This window comes from Dromaius novaehollandiae, chromosome 1 (assembly GCF_036370855.1).
Source record: "Dromaius novaehollandiae isolate bDroNov1 chromosome 1, bDroNov1.hap1, whole genome shotgun sequence".
Classification (NCBI taxonomy): domain Eukaryota; kingdom Metazoa; phylum Chordata; class Aves; order Casuariiformes; family Dromaiidae; genus Dromaius; species Dromaius novaehollandiae.
The window spans coordinates 149,298,710-149,318,835 of record NC_088098.1 but is presented as its reverse complement, the minus strand read 5'-3'; the positions used below and the strand labels follow the sequence as shown (position 1 = coordinate 149,318,835).

The window sequence follows — 20,126 nt, the reverse complement described above, 5'->3', positions numbered from 1 at the left end:
AGGGGCTGGGAAGAGGAGTTCGGAATCACGACTGTTCTTCAGGGTGCCAAGCATTTCGTGGCCTTTTCACTTAATGGATGGGGGAACTACGCACTGAAGGAGTAAATGGGCTTTCAGTGCTGCAGCCTATGAGGAAGAGCAGGGCACGGAGCCCGGGGCAGCCAGGGCGCCCCGGCTCTGTCCCTGAGCACCCAAGAACAGACACCGCATGTGGGATGTCACACCCTTGGCACACCAATGTCAGCCAGGAATGATCTGACCCTTAAGACTCACAACAGCCCTCTGAGCTCATGATAATGATAATTAGTAAATGTATTACAGGAGGTAGGACACAGGGCTCTTTGTGAGGCAGAAAATCCTTGGGGCAGAGGGATGAGGAATGCAACACCACTGATAATAATCAATTATTGGGGTGGAGGTAGGAAGGAGAGGAAGGATGGCCTCGCATATGCCAGCATGCCCCATGGTCTCCTCTCAGCCTTGTGCGCCTCTCCTCTGAGCTCCTGGCTGCCGATCACTCCTCTCCCATCCATCTCTCACTCCCTGGTGGTTCACAGGACTCCTGACACTTCTTCCTCCCCCGAGTGCCCAGCAAGCCTCGTCCTCCTCCCTGTGACACTTGATGGATGAAGCCATGTGAGCCTGGAGACTCTGACCTGGGACTCACCAGTCATCTGAGGAGCCAGCATCAATATTCAGGATTTTGTGGTTTCCTGTACCTTGTCCAGGGTCACCATTTCCCCCTTGTCACCCCTGCCAGAGGGTTCCTTCTTCACTGGTAAGAGGACTTTGGTCTGCCCACTGCCCCATGATAGCAGGCTGCCCTCATCTCCCTGGTGCCATCTCCACCTGGGCTGTGGGCTCCACAACACCCTCCCATCATCCCTCTGCTACCTCTATTTCTGCTCTCACTCCTCGGGAGAGAAGTCTTTCAGGCCAACAATATTTTCAACCCTCTTAGGACCACAGAAAAAGCTGAGGTGACACTGCCATCAAGTGTTTCTTTGATATATATTTAATCACGCAAAGGTGATTAAAGTTGCTGGCTGTACAGTGGCAAAAGGCTTCACGTATCTCTTTATTTCTTCTCTCCTTCTCTCCAGTGTACAGCAAAATCAGTGCTGACCAAGAATATACCCTAAAGTTCAGGAGCTGTTCAGGTGCAGTGTGTGAGCATTGCTGCGTGACACCAAAATGAGGATTCTGCCTTACCTAGCCAGTCGGAGAAATATTTTTGACTTCATTTCAGAGGATGAAGTCAAGACCATGGGTTAAATGACACACCCAGGTGAATTCAGGAGATTAATGTTCAGGATTTCCTGACAGCTAAAGCCTTCTCTGGGTTGTTCAAAAGCTGCTTTCTCCCTAGTGCTATGTTTGTTTTGAGATGTTAGTTGCGCAAAGATAAGGACATTTATTTACAAGGATCCCAGAGCAACCTTAACTCTGGCCTTGACTACTAATATGATTACTATGGTTAAGATTTATAGAAAGTGTTCTTATTTACCCAGAAAAAAAGCTCTGCTTGACTGTCAGGGCTATGAATCAGTCAAGATTGCCCTGGAAGGTCCCTGTGCAGTAATAGAGTCAGGCCAAGGGACAGTGACTTCATACAGACTTTGTCTCAATTAGACTTTTTAATCTCTTAACCTCTGAGGGTGGGACATTTGATGCAGTAGCTCACATTTGTTAATTAGGGAACTGCAGTATCAGGCACAAGGTTGAACGGTCCAGGTTTATTTCCAGAAGCAACTGTTTAGTATCAAGATTTGGGAGGAGGAAGGTTAGCAACACAAAGACACCAAGGAACCCAAATGAAAGTGTAGGTAGCCAGCTGTACCCTGTCCCTTCGCAGACAGAACAGAAAGCTGCAATGAACAACCTAATTTTACAGTGACATTGCAATTCCTAATGCAAGGAGGGTTTACATTTCCTGCACAAGGCGGAGCAGAAATGATATTGCTTCTACAGATCCTGCTCACACCGATAATCCTCTTCACTGGATTTTTTATGCATGAAATGTGATATCTGTAATTCATGCAATTAGCAAAATTAAGAATTTTGCATGTATCCAGTCTGGAAATGTTTTGAGAACTTCTAAAATGAATGGGATCCAGGATATGTACTTACCTTCAAAAACTGAGGCGTTGCCAAACGAACAGTAGCAACAAAGCAGATCTGCTTTCCTGGTGATGTTCTGTAAGCCCTTGGAACAGCATCATCAAAGCCGTTGCAAGTGGAGTTAGGCACTAGGTAGGAAAAAAACAGGCCCCCGAGTCATGCCTCATATGAGATTTATTCCCCCTGAATATTTTGCACACTTGAAGAGTACTAATACTAATTTTATTCAGAGAAGTGCTCTAAAAGCTTTTAAAGCTGACATGCATATATTTAAATCCAAGTCAGTCATGTTAGGCAGAAAGACATCAGAGCTTAACTTCAAGTATGAATCTTATAGGTTAATCCTGATAAAATTAAGGCCAAACCTTATTACAGAGCATAAACCAGCTTTCTGGAAAGAAACCCCACGCATCCAGTTGCACCTTTTCACCACTCTCAATAATTATATATGCTGCAGCATGCCTAGTGCGTTACTTCCATGAGGCAGTGAAAAAAGGTGTTGGCAAGGGAGGTAGCTGAAGGGCGCTCTTCAAGTCATCAGTGGCAAAACACTGAGGACCAAAGCCAGCAAGGCTTCACTGAGCTAGCAGGAATTGCTTGTGATTCTCAGCTGCCGAAATGTATATTCCCATTCTATATTTAAGGAGAACGGACCCCAATGTGTTCAAGGTCTGTTTATTTTAAAGAAAGGCTGAGGGTTCTGTGTACAGCACTAGCATCCAGAACTGGGCATTTTTTGTAGGTCTGTAGATGACCTGTTGTCTCTTGAAACCTTGGACTGAAGGAAAAAACAGATGTGATGTGGCTACAGAATTTGTACACGTTTGCTATGTGTGTCTTTCGTGACTGCATGGCTTTTGTGTTGGTTTGGGGGGCCTCGAGTACCTCCTGACTTAGCAATTCATCGCCAAAAGATCACGTTGCCTTAGCTTAGCCCACCATCCCATGTTATGGTGACATAATGCAAATTCTTCATCCAAATTTGGACTGCTTAGAGATCGCAATCCCGCTCCTACGGGAGTGAAGGAAAACTGCATGAAGCTGCAGTGCGAGCTGGGTTTGCCCCACGGGACTCTTGCCCTGCCCAAGTCACTATCCCTGTGAGGGTAGATAGGGTCCCATCTAGCAGCTGGAGGTTGCCCGTGTTAATGTGATGCTAACAGGGATTAATGCTAATATGAAACAATCTTTCCTTACTGTTCGTCCCCTATAATCCCACTTTATCAAGTTTTCTACAATTTATTTCTTCTCCACAGGACAAAACAAAGACAAGCATGTCAATTCCTGTGAAAATAATGAGTTTTGTATATGTCTGGGAGGGAGTTCACTAGCAATTTTATTCTGGGATACTTCTGCACTGGGCTTTAGCTCACTAATCTAAATTGTACAGATGGAGGTCTCAACCTAGTTATCACATGTGCTTTTAGAGCCCAGTTCAACCTGTTACAAAGCCTTAGCATACCAATATAAAGCTGATAACAGGGGTAACAGGGTATGAGACAGAAAAATAAGTACTCTGAGGAGAATGGTTTTAGATCATTATGTGTGCAAGAATATAGCACCAAAAAGGTGAAGAAAGATTCCACATCTGAGAAAGCAAGGCAGATGTGACCATCTGCAGAGATTACAGCCCTCTCCCGTAGTTGAGTCTTGAGGGCATGGCTTACAGGATACTAAGATAAAAAATATGTGCAAAATTCTCCTCCTTTCACAAGCAAAACACACTTGCTCTGGGGACCTCCTAAGAATATGTATTCGAATTCTGCTCCTGGGGTTATGTGCCTATGAGAGGGCTTCTGTGGGATTATTAACACGAGACGTAGAAAAAAGGGGAAAGAGAAGCTACAGGATACAGGAGAACTCTGAGTAAAGAATTATTTGTTCTGATCTGATACTATTTAACGTGAGTTAGTTGATTTTGGTAGTCAGTCCTGTTCAAAAATTAATGGTAAGGCTATACACCCAAATTAAGGTTACTGTAAAAAGTTACTTCTGTGCCTACTACCTAATAATGTAGTCACGTTTTTAAGTCAATGGAACAGTTTCTCTCTGTAATAGCCAAGTTCAGTAGCAAATGTTTGCAGGCTGATCTCTAAGAAATAAAAGTGAGATAAGCACATTCAGCCTCTGAAGTACAGGTTTGATAATTTAACCTAGTTAATGAAAGCATGAGCTTGCAAATGACATCAGTTGCAGAAGAAATATGGAATGGAAAGTGAGATGCACTGAAGAGAATGGATGGCCTATTTACTTAAGCTGGTTGAGGTAAACAAGCTTGAGTCTGAAAAAAGTTGTATTCCCAGAAAGGAGCAGAATACATCCCTTAATGTTGCTTTGACAAAATAGAATTTTATTTCCAAGAGGTAAATGCAATACTGACAGAGCAGTAATTGTCATACAACACAGCTATTTAGCAGATTTGGTATTTCATCACTGGGAATGTTGAACTTTAAAGGCAGTGAGTGAAGAAGCCTGGGGAGGTGAGATAGAGGCAGCCTGGCTGACAGTCCCCCAGGCTTCGAATGGATACTCTGCCTTCTCCGTGCTCAGATGCTTTCGACAAGGTCCAAGGCATTAAAAGCCAAATAGTAGCCTTGAGAGTGCAGGCAGGTAACTACCAGCTGGAAATGTACATCTCAGCCTGAAAATAATAAATATTGTAGCTGAAAGGAACAAAAACAGCACATTTGTTTCTGAACTGTTTTGTTTCCTGAATTATTTTGTAAGTATTTTGGGCTTTTGGCAGTTCTTTCTACAAAGTCTGTTTTACTCTTTGCTTGCAGTTGTTCAGTAAATTTCAACATTTTTTACCGAGACCTTTTAAAGTGTTATCAAAGAAAGGGATAATTACATGTATTCAAAAAGAACTCCTAGCATAATCTTTTAAACAAGCCTTCTGAAAAATCATATGCTTTAATTCTAAAAATCCCTTGGAAAGAAAAAACACCCAACATCTTAAAGGAGCAAAGGTCAGTACTGAACTTTCTGCGAGCACCACAGAAAAATAGTCTAATGTAAAATGTAGGATGAAGTCTAAAGCTATGACGATATTAACTTTTGTAAGTCCAATACAGATCTGGGAGTGCTTAGAAGGCCTTTGACGAAAATGTGAAGCTGGCTATAAACGGGTGGGGTCAGGTAGAGGAGGAGATGTGTATTTCACACTAAAATGATCTAGACAAAAAATCCTGAATAGAGAATTATGAGGTTATGTGAAAAAGCTAAAGACATGATCAGAAAGGCAAAACAGTTGTTTCATGTATGTTAGGTAGCTGATGCTCCTCAGCATGAGTTTTAATAGTTTTTGTGGTTGCTTATCACATCTGCTTCTTTTAGAGGTACAACATAATTCTTTTGCAGTAGAAGTATTAAATTACCTGCAAATATAATACAAGAGGATAGAAAGAAATCGATTTGCATAAATACAGGGTTTAAGAAAAATGAGGACCAGGAACATTAAGGCTAAGATGTTAAGAATAAGTAAACTAAAAAGAACCAAAGCCTTTAACTACCATAGAAACAAAGATTTTTATCTGTGGGGACACAAATCATGCCACATGAAATGAATGAAAACATGTTTAAAAAACCCCAGATGCTGCATTATTCGTTTAATAATAGTACAACAGTCAATTGCTCAGTCATTTTAATGTAGGATGTTTAAAATGTATTCTTTCTGTAATAGCAAATCTCTCATTTATGTCATTTGAAAGATGAAATCTCTCCTTCCTATTTTGTCAGTAGATGTTAAAGTTTAAAGCACTAATCTTAGCAACTGTTAAACAGACAGAATAGCAATTTCAAAAAAACACCAGCCAAACAGACCAGAACAAAGACAAGATAGTTTCTTATAAGTAAATTCAGAACACAGATCAACAGAATATTCAGTAACTGATGCATCTAAAATGAAGAAATCTAAAATGCTGATGGCAGGCAAGGCTACACTCAATAGCCTTGGATGAATAACAGTGATAGTGTCTATTTGTTTATTTTGATCTACTCCCTCCTCTTTCTTCCTCCTGTTTCTCCCCCCACCCTGTGTTGATATAAATCCCATGTAAATTCTTTAGGATAAGAATGGTGTCTTTTTGCATAAATGCCCGTAGAGTGCCCAGCAGAAGAGATGCAAATTGCAAGCTGCAGCTTCTACTATATTGTTAATAGCCAACATTAATAGGTGACTGCTGGTTTTGAGCAAAACATTTATTTCTGTTTGGGTTATTCTTGTTATCAGATGTTTATACCTTTGCTTATGTATGCATATGCATCTATATGCTCAAGATCAATATATCTTCTGTACAAATCTGTTTATTTCCTTTGAAAGGGAATTCAGATTGAATTAATTGTTCTGGGAGTGAAGAGAATTATTTTCTCCCCAGCGTAATAATTTCCTTGATGGTTCTTCTTATCTGAGACATATATTGGCTAACAGTAGAGTATCTGCTATTATTAGCATCCAGTAACTAGATACTTCTCAAGTTTCCATAAAGTTGGGAACATAAGATACACAATTTTAAATTCCACTATAATATTTAATTATATTACTTGATCAGGAACTCTTTTTACATAACAATTATCTCCTCCTTTAAGAGGAGAGCTTCAGGCATTTTGGATGAAAGGACAGATCTGTCACTTTAAAGATGCTGGTGTTCCTTTTTTCTTCTAGTGAACTCTTTGAAAGGTAGGACTCTAACTTTGCCCCTTTGGGGAATTTTAAAGCAAATATGTCACCTCAGAAATACAACACCAAAGCCAGTATTTGGTTATATAATTGTGAGAGCTTTTTCTATGTACAAACCTACAAACAATTTTTAGAGGAAGGATAAATCCAGCTTGCCTTATTTTTTCTTATCAGAGCTAGCTATTAAGCTGCTTTGTAAAATAATTTGTTCTCACTTAATTTGACATATTTTATTGGGAGCTAAGTGTTTCCTTGAACTTTTTTTCAGGGGGTTATTTTTGTTACTTGCCTTCCCCCTCAGACCTCAGGCAAAACTGGATGGGGGCCACTGCATTAGTCTTTGGTGATGCTGACATGACTCTGTCCCAGAACATGCACTACTGGTCAACAGCTGCAGTGATGGCACGCTGCTCCATCAGGCGTTCGAATATACGCAGCACTTGTTAAAATCTAGATGACAGGAAAGGCTTTAATTAACTGAGTGGAGACTAAAGCACTTAGAACCAGAAATATAGAAATATGTCGGAAGATCTTCCTGTTTGGAAATCAAAAAAAAAAAAAAAAAAAAAAAAAGAACAGAAAAAAGAAAAGAAAGAAAAGAAAATCATGACTTGGAGAGCAAGTAGGCATTTCTCAGCTAGAAACAAAGAGGAAACTCTGCCTTCCTCTTCCGAGGGACCCACTGGCCATCTCCCCTCCTCTCAAGGGACTGCTGAGTCTTCACGTCAGGTTATTGTCCTGCTTTCCTCATTGAAGCCTAATTAATGATGGTTATATAACCCTCCCAAATGGAAAATCAAATCTCTTGTATGTGATTTAGCACAGCCAGTGATTCATGCAGTTGCTCTGCACCGCTTGCGTAGCTGTTTCCCTGGCTGACCGCTCTCACTTGGGCATGGCCAACTCGAGGGGAGTGCACTCACAGATGCGCAGCTCGCGTCAAGCCCCCGGTGAGGATACGGCTGCAGAAATGCCTTTACAGCGGGGGTCAGAGCACGGCTTCCCACAGCCCTGGCTGCAGGACATGCCTGAACGCGGTCCCTCCTGTAGAGCCTGCACAGCTCCTCCAGCTATAGCTGAACCCAGGAGCTTTAGGGACGCCGATCTTTTAAAACGCTGAACACATGCCTGGGCGATTTCTGGGGGTTACACCTGCATCTTCCTGGCTGGACTATCTCCCTCCTGGGATGGGGAAAGGTGCCAGTGACCCTCCCGCTCTGGGGGAGAGCACTGGCAGGGCTCAGTGCAGGTTCTGCACAACCTGGCCTGTGGCAGCAGTCCTGGTGACATGCCACCTTGGTAGATGTCAGGTATCTGTTTGGCTTTGATAGAAACAAAATTCTTGGTGTTACACTACAATGGCCTTAAACAAAGAGGGGAATTAGCCCTGCAGCTCCCAGCAAAATTAGGGAGAGTAGCTAAGCCCCTAACTGGCTTTCTAAGTCTCAGCCCTTCAAATTAATCCATTCAAACCCATCCCTGTACGAACTTCTCAGCTGTAAGTCACAATGCGATTAAGGGAGAAGGTACAAGGGAGGGAGGGGGGCAAGGCCACTTGGACCCCAGCGAGCATGACCCCCCTTCCCCTCACTTTATCCTCTACTGGGACTGAGGCAAAGCACTGCTGTAATAGGAGCAATTAACAATAATAAAAATGAGCCTAAGAAGCAGTTATTTCAAGGGCTGTGTGTGTGCAAAAAACAATGTGTGGAAGTAGGGTAAAACTAGTGATATTGCTGTTAAAGAGGGCAAAACCTGACCTAGCAATTTTTCAAAACTTTAGCAAAGGTTAAGTGAGAGGCAAGGTGAGAGACTGTTAGGACTGTCACTGCCATGACACTACATTAATGAGAAGGGAATATTCAAGTATTCTGATGGCATACAGCCTTTGTAAGGATAAAACAGCCTCTCCAGCTATAGAGGGCCTCATATTAATATAGCAGGAACATGCACTGAGAGTAGCTTTGGAAAACACTAAACAAATCATTAAAAACAAAGGTAGAATTTGGCATCAGGCAGCTAAAAGAATGCTGGAGATTTGTATTTAGAGAAGAACATCCTGTATCAGTCTCCCATGTGTAAAAACATGCTCACGCTTCCACTGCTGCAAAAAGCTACAGGGAAAAGCATTCTTGAATACATTCATAAGGAACATCTCCCGCTAATTAAGCTTAATTTGCAATTTCTGTCTTTCTCCCTCCACAGTATGCTCTACTAACTCTTTTCTTATCTTTAGCTCCATCTTTTCTCTCAACCAACACCTCTGAAATGCAGGATTTGGGGCCAGTAGATCCTAGGCACATTGGAAAAGCGGTGCCCCGTGAGGCTTTGGTACGCCTCTCCCCTGCCACCCGTCGCCTGGCTCTGTTTTTCACCCACTTCGCTCAGAAAAACTGGTGACCTCATGCTGTATGCTGCCAGAGCAAGGGTTGGCAGAGCCCCGTGCTTGCCTGAAGTGCTGGGCAAAGCTGGCTTTACTTCTTCTGGTGTCTGAGCTTGCTTATGTATTGCTGCAGGGCTCTGCACTGAAGTGGGTGAAGACTCCCCGCATGGGGATATGAAAATCGAGGTGGGCAAGTGGCCGTTCCCCCTAGGGAGGAAGGGGAGGAGGCCAAGCGGCACCGTCTCACCCATCAGGGACAAGGGCAACCCTCCACATGGGGCGCAGGGTGAGGCTACGGCAGAGATGAGAAGAAATTGAAAGAGACGAAATAAAGTGAAAGATTTAGAAAAAAAGTTGTGCAAAGGGGAAAAAAAAAGCAGATAGCACATGTCTTATTTTGAAAGCTATAAACCGGAGTCTTTGGAAGATGATTTGGTGTCTCCTGAAATCCATATATTCTCATCTAGTTTATAAGCATTAAGCTAGGGAAGATTTCTGAGTAGCAGGGTGAAAATGTAAGTTTTATGTTTCTTCAGAGAAATAACTGATAAAAATGCTAGGTTATGAAATCCTAAGGGGTAAGAGGGCAATTTTAAGGTCACATTAAAAAAAAAAAAAGGTTGAAAGTCCTTGAAGGAAATGGATCAAAAATTCCCCTGATAGAAATGTATCCTTATGAGTCAGCACCTGAAATTCAGTTTCTGCTCTAGAAAACAATACAGCTTGCTGTGTATGTCTGCCATGCAGCCACATCTCACTTCATTCAAACTAGAAAGCATAAAGGCAGTTACATTTTTATACAAATAAAGCCTCAAATCGTATGGCACCAATCAAGAAATACATATCTCCATACTGCACGTAGGTTTCTATTCTAGTCATATGGATCAAGACCAGAAAGTTAAATGGGGACAGGGACATTTTTTCGCAGTGTGGTGTGTGGTTTTTGGAAAGCACGGTGGGGAATTTTTGCTGAGGATGACCTATTTGGAACAATACCAACAACTTTTGAAATGCCACTCTGGAGTTCAATCAGGCAAGTAACTAAGACTAACTTGGATGGGCAGGAGAAGGGAAAGTAATAAAAGAATATTTCATTTCTGACACTAATAGTCATGCAGCAATCTGTTTGTTAGGGAAAGCATTAGTTAAAAATCTGCTCTTCACCCCTCGAAAGATGGTTTCCTTAGAGTGACTATGCAGTATTAACGATTACATTGATCATATCTCTCTCCTTTTTATGTGAATATCGGGTGCTGTAGCTGGAGGGGAATGTAAAATGGCAGAGTTTGAGACTGAGGAGGGTCTAAGTGTCCTCAGCTACTTCGATGCCAGTGGAAGGTGACATGCCACCGCAGTGTGGTATGTTGGATGCAGGCACTCAATTACATGGCGCTACAGCATTTCCCCAGAATTCCCTGGAGAAGGGTGAAAAGGCAGATTCAGCAGATTATCAGTTCTGGAGCAAGCCTGAATTCATATTTTAAATAGGCAGTAGATAAATCAGCAATCTTATTATTTAGCCAATAGGTACAGTCTTAGCACCTAGTGTCAGTGAGCACAAGCTCTGAACACGTCATTATTTGCAAAGTTACCCAGAATCCAGAATTACAACTTACAAGTGAAGTGCATTAACAAAAGGAAGTAACACAATTTCAGACTTCATAGGTATTTATGGAGCTTTTGCAAATCGGTTGCTAGATCCATGTGAAGTGAGATTCATCCCATAATGTTAGAAATAGTCCTTTCAGTTAACAGCCTGTCTTGTTCTATGGAACCATACTTATATTTTATTTTGCATAGCTAAAGTAACATTTATACAACAATTAAAGCTTACCATTGCTGTAAGACCGAAAATTTCCTACAAATTTTATGTATTCATATGTTGGAAATTCCTTTGGGTTCAAACTTCCTCTCAGAAGATGACAATAAAACTCTAGTTCATTGTCAGCTGGATTGTTAAAAGAAGAAGAAGAAGAAATAAATATACTATTTAAACTAAACACAATGAATGGTGCCTTTCAACCCCAATCTTGCATTCGGCAGCACGAGAGCAGCTTGTTACTACTCAGATTCCTATACACCAATGTACTACAAACTGCAGGATCAGCGCCTCTATAAGAAAATGCCTTGCATGAGATCCAGGATGTTCAGCACTATGCACAGGTCTGGATATAGCTAACACATATTTTGAGACTAACTCACCATTCTCTTACACCGTCTTCCTCATAGGAGTTACACTGGCATAACGTTGTTGTACTGAAGTGGAGAAATGGGTTTATAACTTTTTTCTATTTAGGCTTTTCATGATTCACAGCTGTGCTATATCTCATGTTGGAAAAGTGTGCCTAATTACCTCAAAAATATCTATTAAATTAACTTTGGCATATTAGCTATCAGCTGCAGGTTTTGTATATACAGTAGATTAAGCAGCTGTACATGTTATATTATCATGTGTTTTCTGGATGAGGCAAGTGAAAGGATTTTTAAGAAAAACAATATTCAATTAGAAAAAGAATTATGATGACTTTAGAGGTATTTTTCAACTATAATGCAAAACAAAGGTGTGCAGCATTAGCGTATCTCCAAACAGCATCTTACTTTAGTAGGCTGAAATATCAATTAAGATGTGATTTGTCTCAGGTGAACTCTCAGTTTCCATTGGCTAACCTATTTTCCTTAGCTGTCTCAAAAGATACAATGTTTAATAATTAACACAACTGCAAGCAGTCATAGCCTAGTAAAATAAATGCAATATGAGTTTAATTTTAAAATAGTACTGAAGGTCATTCCAGGTGGCAAGATCTTTTTAAAATGCTATGGACATAAAGTTTATATTGCATGTTACAGAAAAACTCTTTCTGAGAGAAAATTCTTATCCTGCCCATGCTTTTTCATTTATTGGGAATGATAAAATAAAACTCACTTTTTAGGTAATCCGATGAGGCAGAATCTGTCATAAGCATACAAGAAGACAACATCTTATAAATTTCTGAGTGTTCTTGTTCTGGGAGGAAATTTAACAAATTCTGATCCAAGACATCGCACTGCAAAGAAGAAGAAATCTTGAGAAAAACAGAACTATCATGACAAACAGTGACGTGGCATACACTTTCCCTATCAACCCATTACTCCAGTAGTTGCTACCAGTTTAGCGGGAGACTACGCGGGGGCACACAGCAGGCCAGGCACGAAACCCGGGGGTTTTCCCGCTGACTTCCAGGCACTGCTGACAAAGCTCAAAAGAAGAGACAACTCATAGGTGAGCTGAGCGGGCCCATGTCGGTGGCCCCGTTCTCTGCTCAGCCCTGAGCACAGGTGGTGCTCCTACACCATGTCTCAGACCATGGGATGCGTTGGGCACGGCTGCACAGCTAGAGCAGAGGACCTGGGGGAGAGCTGGGAAATGGAGCGCGTCCTCGGCTGTTGGCCCTGGCGGTGGCAGCCGTCGCTCTCCCTTTACAGCCCCCTGTGAATCACGCCAGGGAGGTGGGAGCGAAGGTGATGCTGCGGTCTGGTCATCACTTTGCAGCAGTGACTGTCCCCTTGGACCAGGACTTCACGGTGTCACCAGCACCAGACCCTTGGCCAGCCCTGGACTCAATGCTGAAGTCCTCAAAGCATCTGCAGCCTCCTCGGCAGCTGGCAAGGGCATGAAATGCTTCTGAAATGTGTGCGGGTTCTGCACGACCGATACTGAGATTTGGGCGTGGAAAGAGGGTATCAGTTGGTGCAAAAGGGGTTACTGGCCTGTGGTGGATAAGACAAGAGTGTGTCACAAGGTTGCCAAGGGGCAACTCTCACTACACTCAGCCGTGGTGACAAACCTAAAGCTAGAAAAGCATCTGAAAGGAAGTCCTAAGGTAAAGTAACCCTCTAATGGCTTTAACTTACATTCATCTCACTTGAGAATACCTCAGGCTGAGGTGGCATACTGACACAGCTTCATATGTTGTCAGAGCAGCTGCTATCAGGCTGTATTTCATGTTGAAAATGTGTTAGCCCTGTATGAGACTGGCAAGTTATTAATCATCATCATTTATTTATGTATTTACTTAAGATTATGCTCTGCTTTCCACATATGCCTGCTGTTCTGTGTGGAATTTATACTTAAGTATTGAAATACATTAAATATACTTTGAAAATGATAGTGCTACAGTTTATACACTTTTCTTGATGTGATAAAATATTACTTTAGATTATTAAACTGTATTTATTTATTGTATGAGCTCGTTACTTGAATAGTCTTTTTGTTTAGAATATTTGAAAACTATTTTTGTGACTCATTTCGTATGTACCTTATTAGTATTCATCCTATTGATACTGCATAGGATTTGGTTATATATATATATGTATATATATAATGTTTATATTCATACAAAATATATTACATTGTTCATGTAATTTTGGGCATATGCAGAAATACTGAGATAGAAAAATCTCCAGGAGGGAGCACCTGATGGGAAACCGCAGTGGCAAGTCCTATTTGAGGCTACTGGTGAGACCTTGGAAAAGTAATTTTTCCTTCTCATTCCTTTTCTACCTGGAAACAGTAGATAATGATAAGTATATCCACCAATTTCACATAAGTATCACGAAGGTTAATTAATCTCCCATACACTCAGCCATACTTGTAGAAGCATTGGAAGGACCTACTTATGGTAGGCTGTATCCTTATCCTCACCTATGTGAGCTATCACAGCTCCTCAAACTCAGTGTTGCTTATTCAGCAACCTGAGGATCTGTCACGCTTTGCCTTCCATATTGGCTGAGTTCTGATTCAAAACACATTATTAAGTCTGCAGTGTCTTTTCTGATTAAGGTTATTTAATTGTTGAAGCCCACAACTACGTGTATGGTAGGAGTTGCAAGAGACTCTCTTTTTCCACACACCCATCTCAGAGCAGCGTGCCCACCTGCTTCCATGAGCACTAGCTATCGACCGATTTCAGCAACATACAGGTCCTGGCATTTATATTTTTTGCCTCTGTCATGTACCATATTCAGAATTTAATCTTTTCTGTTGGGGAATACCAACTTTTTTTTACGGGTATGAACAAAACAATGAGATTTATGAATGCGAACAGAACTGTAGGATTTATACTCTTGCCTCCTGCAGGAGTTAGCCCCACCTGTAGAGCAGCACACAGAACACAATTTCTTGATCTTGCACAGATGAAGAGTAAATCAATATTCTTGAATCAATATATCAATCATGAATACATCAACAGTTCAAATATAGAGCAGGCAGCAAATATTCCGCAGTCTCACAGGGGTTGTAGGAAATGTCAGGCAAGCTATTCAGAGCTAATTCCCCACCAGATCCAAAAAGCAGACAACTAGTGCCATGGCAAAAAGGTGACAAGCAGAGATGGACAAAATCTGGTTGCCACAGACAAAGATGCATCAGTTGGAGGGGAACAGTTTGCAGCTTTGCCTAATTATTCTAATTGTTCTGCAGGGGCCAGTTCTGCCCCACCGGCAGACCCAGCCACAAAAAGCTTTGCTGAATGAGGCAGGCAAAGCGGATAAGAGATAAATTACACTGCCTGTGAGCAGAGTGGTTACATGAACTACACTAATGCATATTTATGCGGCTAAGCTTTGAATCTACTCTGCACCTTCAAATCTGTGGATCCTGCCTGCTAACGGAAACTTCTGAGTATTTATCCCTGATAGCTGTGACAGGAAAAGAAACACCTTTGCATAAATGAATGATGGTCAGTCCTAAAAGCAGTGCACAGCAAACCTGCCCCTAGTTCTCTGATGGTTTGGTGCAGAGCTCAAATATCTGTGCAGTTTGAACAAAACAGCTGTACTCCAGCGTGGAGCTCTTTCCTCACCTTTTCACTGCTCTTTTGGGAGGGAGAAGGAGGAGGAAAGATGACTAATAGTTCCTTATAGCAGGGAAGAAAAGCAGGGCAACCGGTTAACAGACTCTCTACAGGAATTGGAAGGCAGAGGGACATAGATGAGACAGGCTTCTTTCACAGCAGCCGAAAACCAAGACAGCTCTGCTGTTATGTGCTGGGATTCAGCCCCAGATATTGCAGTATGAATCTGTATATGCTGCAGCCATGCCTATCGCTTCCCTATAATATGGCATACAAAACTTGTGCACACCGGGAGGTGCTAGGTCCTGGATTCACCCAGTGTAATGTTTCACTAAAGCACCTAACGCAGCAATGCAGCTGCCTGAAATCCCTCAGGAGCCCAGTGGGAGCAGGAGCCCTCTCGTGGGAAGCTCCATGTACCCAGGACCTCCTTGCTGCTGGCCACTGAGCACCCTGGTGAGGGCCAGCTCCGAGCTCGGACACCTTGGCTATGGGACTGGAGCTGGGTGAGAGGGAAATATCCCCAGGAACAGTGCTGGGAGCATCTCGAATGTCTTGTGTCTCTTGCCCATCAGTTGGTAAGCAAATGAAACACCTCCCACCTGAGCGCATGGGGGCAACATCCACAAGAAATCTCTGTCTTCTCCTACAGATGGGAAATAGTTGCTCTGATGTGTTGCGTTTCATTGTAAGGTAAGAAGGTAAGAATGGACCAGGAGGATCCTCCTCCAGAGACCTGCATAGTTCTGGAAATGTAATGTAACATTTGACTGGACAATGCTATGTGCTGTGACCAGATTTATGGGAGTAACTTTACTAACATTTAGTCTTACAGTATGGGACCAAGGTCTCTTTATATCAACCAGTCTTAGGAGTACCCTCTAAATCTTGTAATAACAGACCATTTAAAATTACAACAGATGTTTTGAAAAGTTTCATGGAACTTAAAGCAAGCAAAGCTGTTTTAGAGAGAATTAGATATATTTGTTCCCAGCACCAAGGTCTTTCATGATTTTAATGCAAAAAAGACATCAGATATTTTGGTAGGGGCCTCCAGAGACCCTTGGCTCACATTCTGCCCAGTTATGCTTTCTATTCAATGCTCAAAGCAGCAGATTTGCAGAGCCTTTTTTTTTCTGCAGCCACAAAAGAGAAAGAATTTGTATTTTGTCCCTCAAGCAGTGACTAAAATTAACTTACAAATAGCCCCAAGAAGTAAAGAAAATAAGCCATATAGATTTTTCAGATAGCACTCCAATCAGTTTTAAAACTTAAAAACACGTACAGAACAGACAGCATGGGACTAAAATGCCCAGTATGCTGCCTAACTGCACACTCAGCTGGACCTCTGGTCATGGCTGTACCAATTTGCACACCTCAGGGAGATAGCAGCCTTTATTGCTTACTCAACTGCAGGATGCACACAATCTCTCCACAAGTGTGGGTGGACGGGACAACTTTTAACCAGAATCAGCTATTCAGTCCTGAGAACATCTGTGGGAACTTCCTCTGCTGCATCCGAGTCTTGGCAAGCTGGTCCCTGACTTGGGCTGCTATTTGCAATGTTACTTCAATGCAAATGAAAAATAACGGTCATCCTTGTTCTCATTTCGGAGGGGATTCGCAAGATTATAATAAAAAGCATGATTTTGGGAGGGAAAAACAAATTTAGTCTCTCATGGGCCAACTCAGGACTTATGAGCCTGAATCCATCCATGTTCAGCCAGGGCTCGAGATTTTAGGGACACAAGCAGAAATATGCGTTTATGTGACTTTTCTGAAAAGTGATACTTTCCTGCAGCAGATCTACAGTTTTCACTAAGTATTTGGAAAAGATAGCAAAAAACCCCCCCAAAACTGTGAAAGCTGAAGAGACTTCATGGAAATCAGTAAGTGTATGAAGACCCAACAGATTGCAGGACAGGGCTCTCTCTGCCTTTGCAATAAATGTAAATGTCAGGAAACAGTCAAATATTGAGTTTTTCAACTGTTGAGGATTAAAGAAAACTGAAATGGATAGATTTAATTCAGTCTACTGTTGCATAGCAATATTCTTGCTTTTACCAGGACCTGCTGCCTTTCATCAAGTCCTTTAAACCTCAGAAGAAAATATTTTTTGTTCATATTACAGCAAGGTAGTGTGTGTGAAATATTTGGCTGGGTGGAAAACATAACACATATTTGGTGAAAATGTAAGTAAGGGAAAAACAATTGTAATTTTCCTAAGTACATGGAGGCAGGGAGGTACAATAATGATTTGGCAGCTATTTTTTCTCCTGGGCATGTACTTATTTGAGACCAAGCTACTAAAAATGAATGTGAGAATTAATCCTTAATTATTGTATCATTTCTCCTAGAGCAGCCTTAGCATCAGGAGCAGGGTTCAGAGCAGTCCCCCTCCACTGCTGCCGCAGCCCAACCCAGTGGCACACGTCAAGAGCAAGCTCCAGCAGCCCACGGGTAAACAAGCTATCTGAAACCGGAGCGTGAAGCATCAGCTCCAGGACTACCACCCAGGGGCAGGGTGCATTTGCCTTGGGAAACAAGAGTTTAGCTGTGGGGAGCAGCCCTGGAAAGCTCAGCAGCCACCACCAGCTAATTCAGGGTGCAATCTCACTCCTCTCAATTCAGTTGGGGTTTTCTCCTTTGCTGTGGTGGTAGCAGGATAAGGCCCTTAGTGAACTCCTCGCCAGGCTGACGGAAGCACTGAGGCTATTCTCCACTAGCTTAGAAATCAGAGAATGAAAAGACCAGCCAGGTCACCCCGTCCCCCCCCCCCCCCCCCCAGCAGAGTATTCCTGCAGAGCTTTGCTGAAATGCCTCATAGCAACAAAAACCTGAAGTGTATGAATCATGCTTAGAGTGAACGGAGCTGATCAACAGCAACGACCAGCATAAATCACCACATTTTCAGGAAAACATCCCCTCCACCCTGTTACAGTTGGTTCTAAAAATACAGGGCCTGATCCTACATCCACCATGATTTACACAGTCACCGGATGCCGTCGTTCATGTGCGCCAATGTTTCGTAGCAGACAAGCTTACACCAGAATTACTCACCGGTAAATGCCCTAGAAGAGGTGTAATGCTGTCAGACACGTAGATGATGCTTCCACCTGTGGTTACAGCTATAATGAAGCCATCTAATGCCTAGGGAAAATACACAAATGGAGAGTGCTTTAATAGGGATGAAGGGTGTAAACAGCGCATCTCATTGTATGTTGATCAAAACCGTTTTACCTCAGCACCATATTGTCATCAGGTTGTAGGAATGTTATCTCAAGTTGCAGAACAGTAATTCTCTGATTTTATAGTCTGATTTAACTTTTACAACACCCTTTGTAGTCTAGTAAAACCTACTACTGAAGCAACAAAGGGCTCACAGGAACATTTCATGTCTCAGTTTTTAAAATAATCACACATTTTAATAATGCAAAATGACTAAGACTGGATCCCTTGGAAGTTATTAAAATGAACAGTTGAGGTCTGTGTAAATATCAAAGGACGATGAAAGGATGCAGTCCTGTCTCAAAATGGTAGTTCTCTGCAAAACCCATAAATCTCAGTTTGTATTAATGTAACGTTGTATATTATTGGGCTTTCATGTAAGTAAAAGCAATGCAAATGATCAAATAATCCTTAGCCTGAGTTTTAATTGAGTGATTTATTTTAAAGGTCATGATATTAGATTACTCATTCAAGGAGAAATTCACCCTTCTATAAAGTTTCTGCCTCATTTCTGTCCCACCTTGCAGTAAGCCTTTTCATTCCTGGGACTGAAGGGGAGTACCAGCTGTCAGTCCTGTCCTCTGCAGAGAAGCAATTTCACCTTCAAAACCAGTTTCCTCTTCATCCTGAGCTGCAAAGTTTTGAGCTAAATCTTGCTCAAAGCTAAATCTAGCTGGATTTCCAGACTTAAAGCTAGGTTTCATCTACTCTGAGTAGAACGTCCAAAATAGTTAAGAATCAACACCAGGTGCTCAGGGACTACACTAAATCCTTCCCACTGAAATTAAGGAGTCACTGGTGAACTTCCAGTGCCTTTTGAGTGGCGCAGGTTTGGGTCCTTTTTGTCAGTTTACTGGTGATCCAGAGCCGGTGTTGACTGCAGTATTTGAGCAGTGCAAAGACTGCAAACATGAATGAGTCAGAATAGAGTTGGAGGATACGCTAGAGGAAATGCTTGCGCAGAAGACAGGTGTATTGCAAACAGCCTGATCAGGGTGTCACGGAGCTACAACAGCTCACTGCAAAACCCGGCATCCCTCCAAGCCAGGCTAGCAGTTGCTCCTGCAAGCTGCAGAACATCCTTCCCTCCCCCCCCGCCCCCCCCCGCCCCCACTGACTTCAATAGGGGGAAGGATTCGGAGAGTACTGGAAAATGCTAATTGTTTTTTTTTTAAAAAGGAAAACACAAAGCCTTGAATAATGACACAAACATACGTTCCTTTTTCCAGAGAATGCTGAGCACCCACAACTATTTAAGTCAATGGGAATCTGCTGGTGCTACAATCCTTTGAAAAGCAGGTCAATAACTTATACCCCAATAGAAAAGTGTGTGTTTAGCATCTCTGAAAACCCTCCAGCAGCAATAGCTAGTTTGATTTTGTTAAGCTAAGTGCAGAGAATATGTTTTTCTTTAGTACAGTACATTCAAGCTGTTCTCTGAAAAACATGATAGCTGTTAACCCATAGAAGAGAGCAGTGGCTTTACAAGGCAGCTGGATTGTGCATGTTACTATGGTGAAGGTTTTTTTTTTTTTTTTTTTATCAAGTCTTTGTATAATTTGCATTGGATATGAGATAAAGTGACTCACACCAGAATTTTGTGGTAAAATCAAGTTAATGTATGCATACATAATGCTATTTTTATTTACTTGCAACTAGTTCTTCTAATATTAAGATGGCATACCCCCCATCAAAGATTTCACTATTGCAACAAACATAAATGGGCATAGGGAGCCTAATACCAGATCTTATGCAATTCGATGACAATCTTTTTACTGTGTGAGAAAAGGCCATTTTTAGGAAAGCCAATGCGTTACTGCAGTCAAATATACTTTGATTCTTTTGAACCAGTGCTTAGAAGAAACCCCTTCCCATCTTTCAATAA

The 20,126-nt window shown here is 42.0% G+C and overlaps 1 protein-coding gene across 4 annotated transcripts in view; it reads right to left on the bottom strand.

Moving 5' to 3' along the window:
* The window catches only part of NPAS2 (neuronal PAS domain protein 2), a 105,399-nt gene that overhangs the window by 23,809 nt on the left and 61,464 nt on the right, over positions 1 to 20,126 (bottom strand). For 3 of the 4 annotated variants that reach the window (XM_064502486.1, XM_064502494.1, XM_064502496.1), the window contains 4 exons: positions 18,074 to 18,163; positions 12,106 to 12,226; positions 11,017 to 11,130; positions 2,131 to 2,249 (listed from right to left, as the gene is read on the bottom strand). In XM_064502486.1, the coding sequence (XP_064358556.1) occupies positions 2,131 to 2,249; positions 11,017 to 11,130; positions 12,106 to 12,226; positions 18,074 to 18,163 (444 nt within the window). The remainder of the gene's footprint in view (positions 1 to 2,130; positions 2,250 to 11,016; positions 11,131 to 12,105; positions 12,227 to 18,073; positions 18,164 to 20,126) is intronic. The other variant, XM_064502501.1, reaches the window with a different exon arrangement.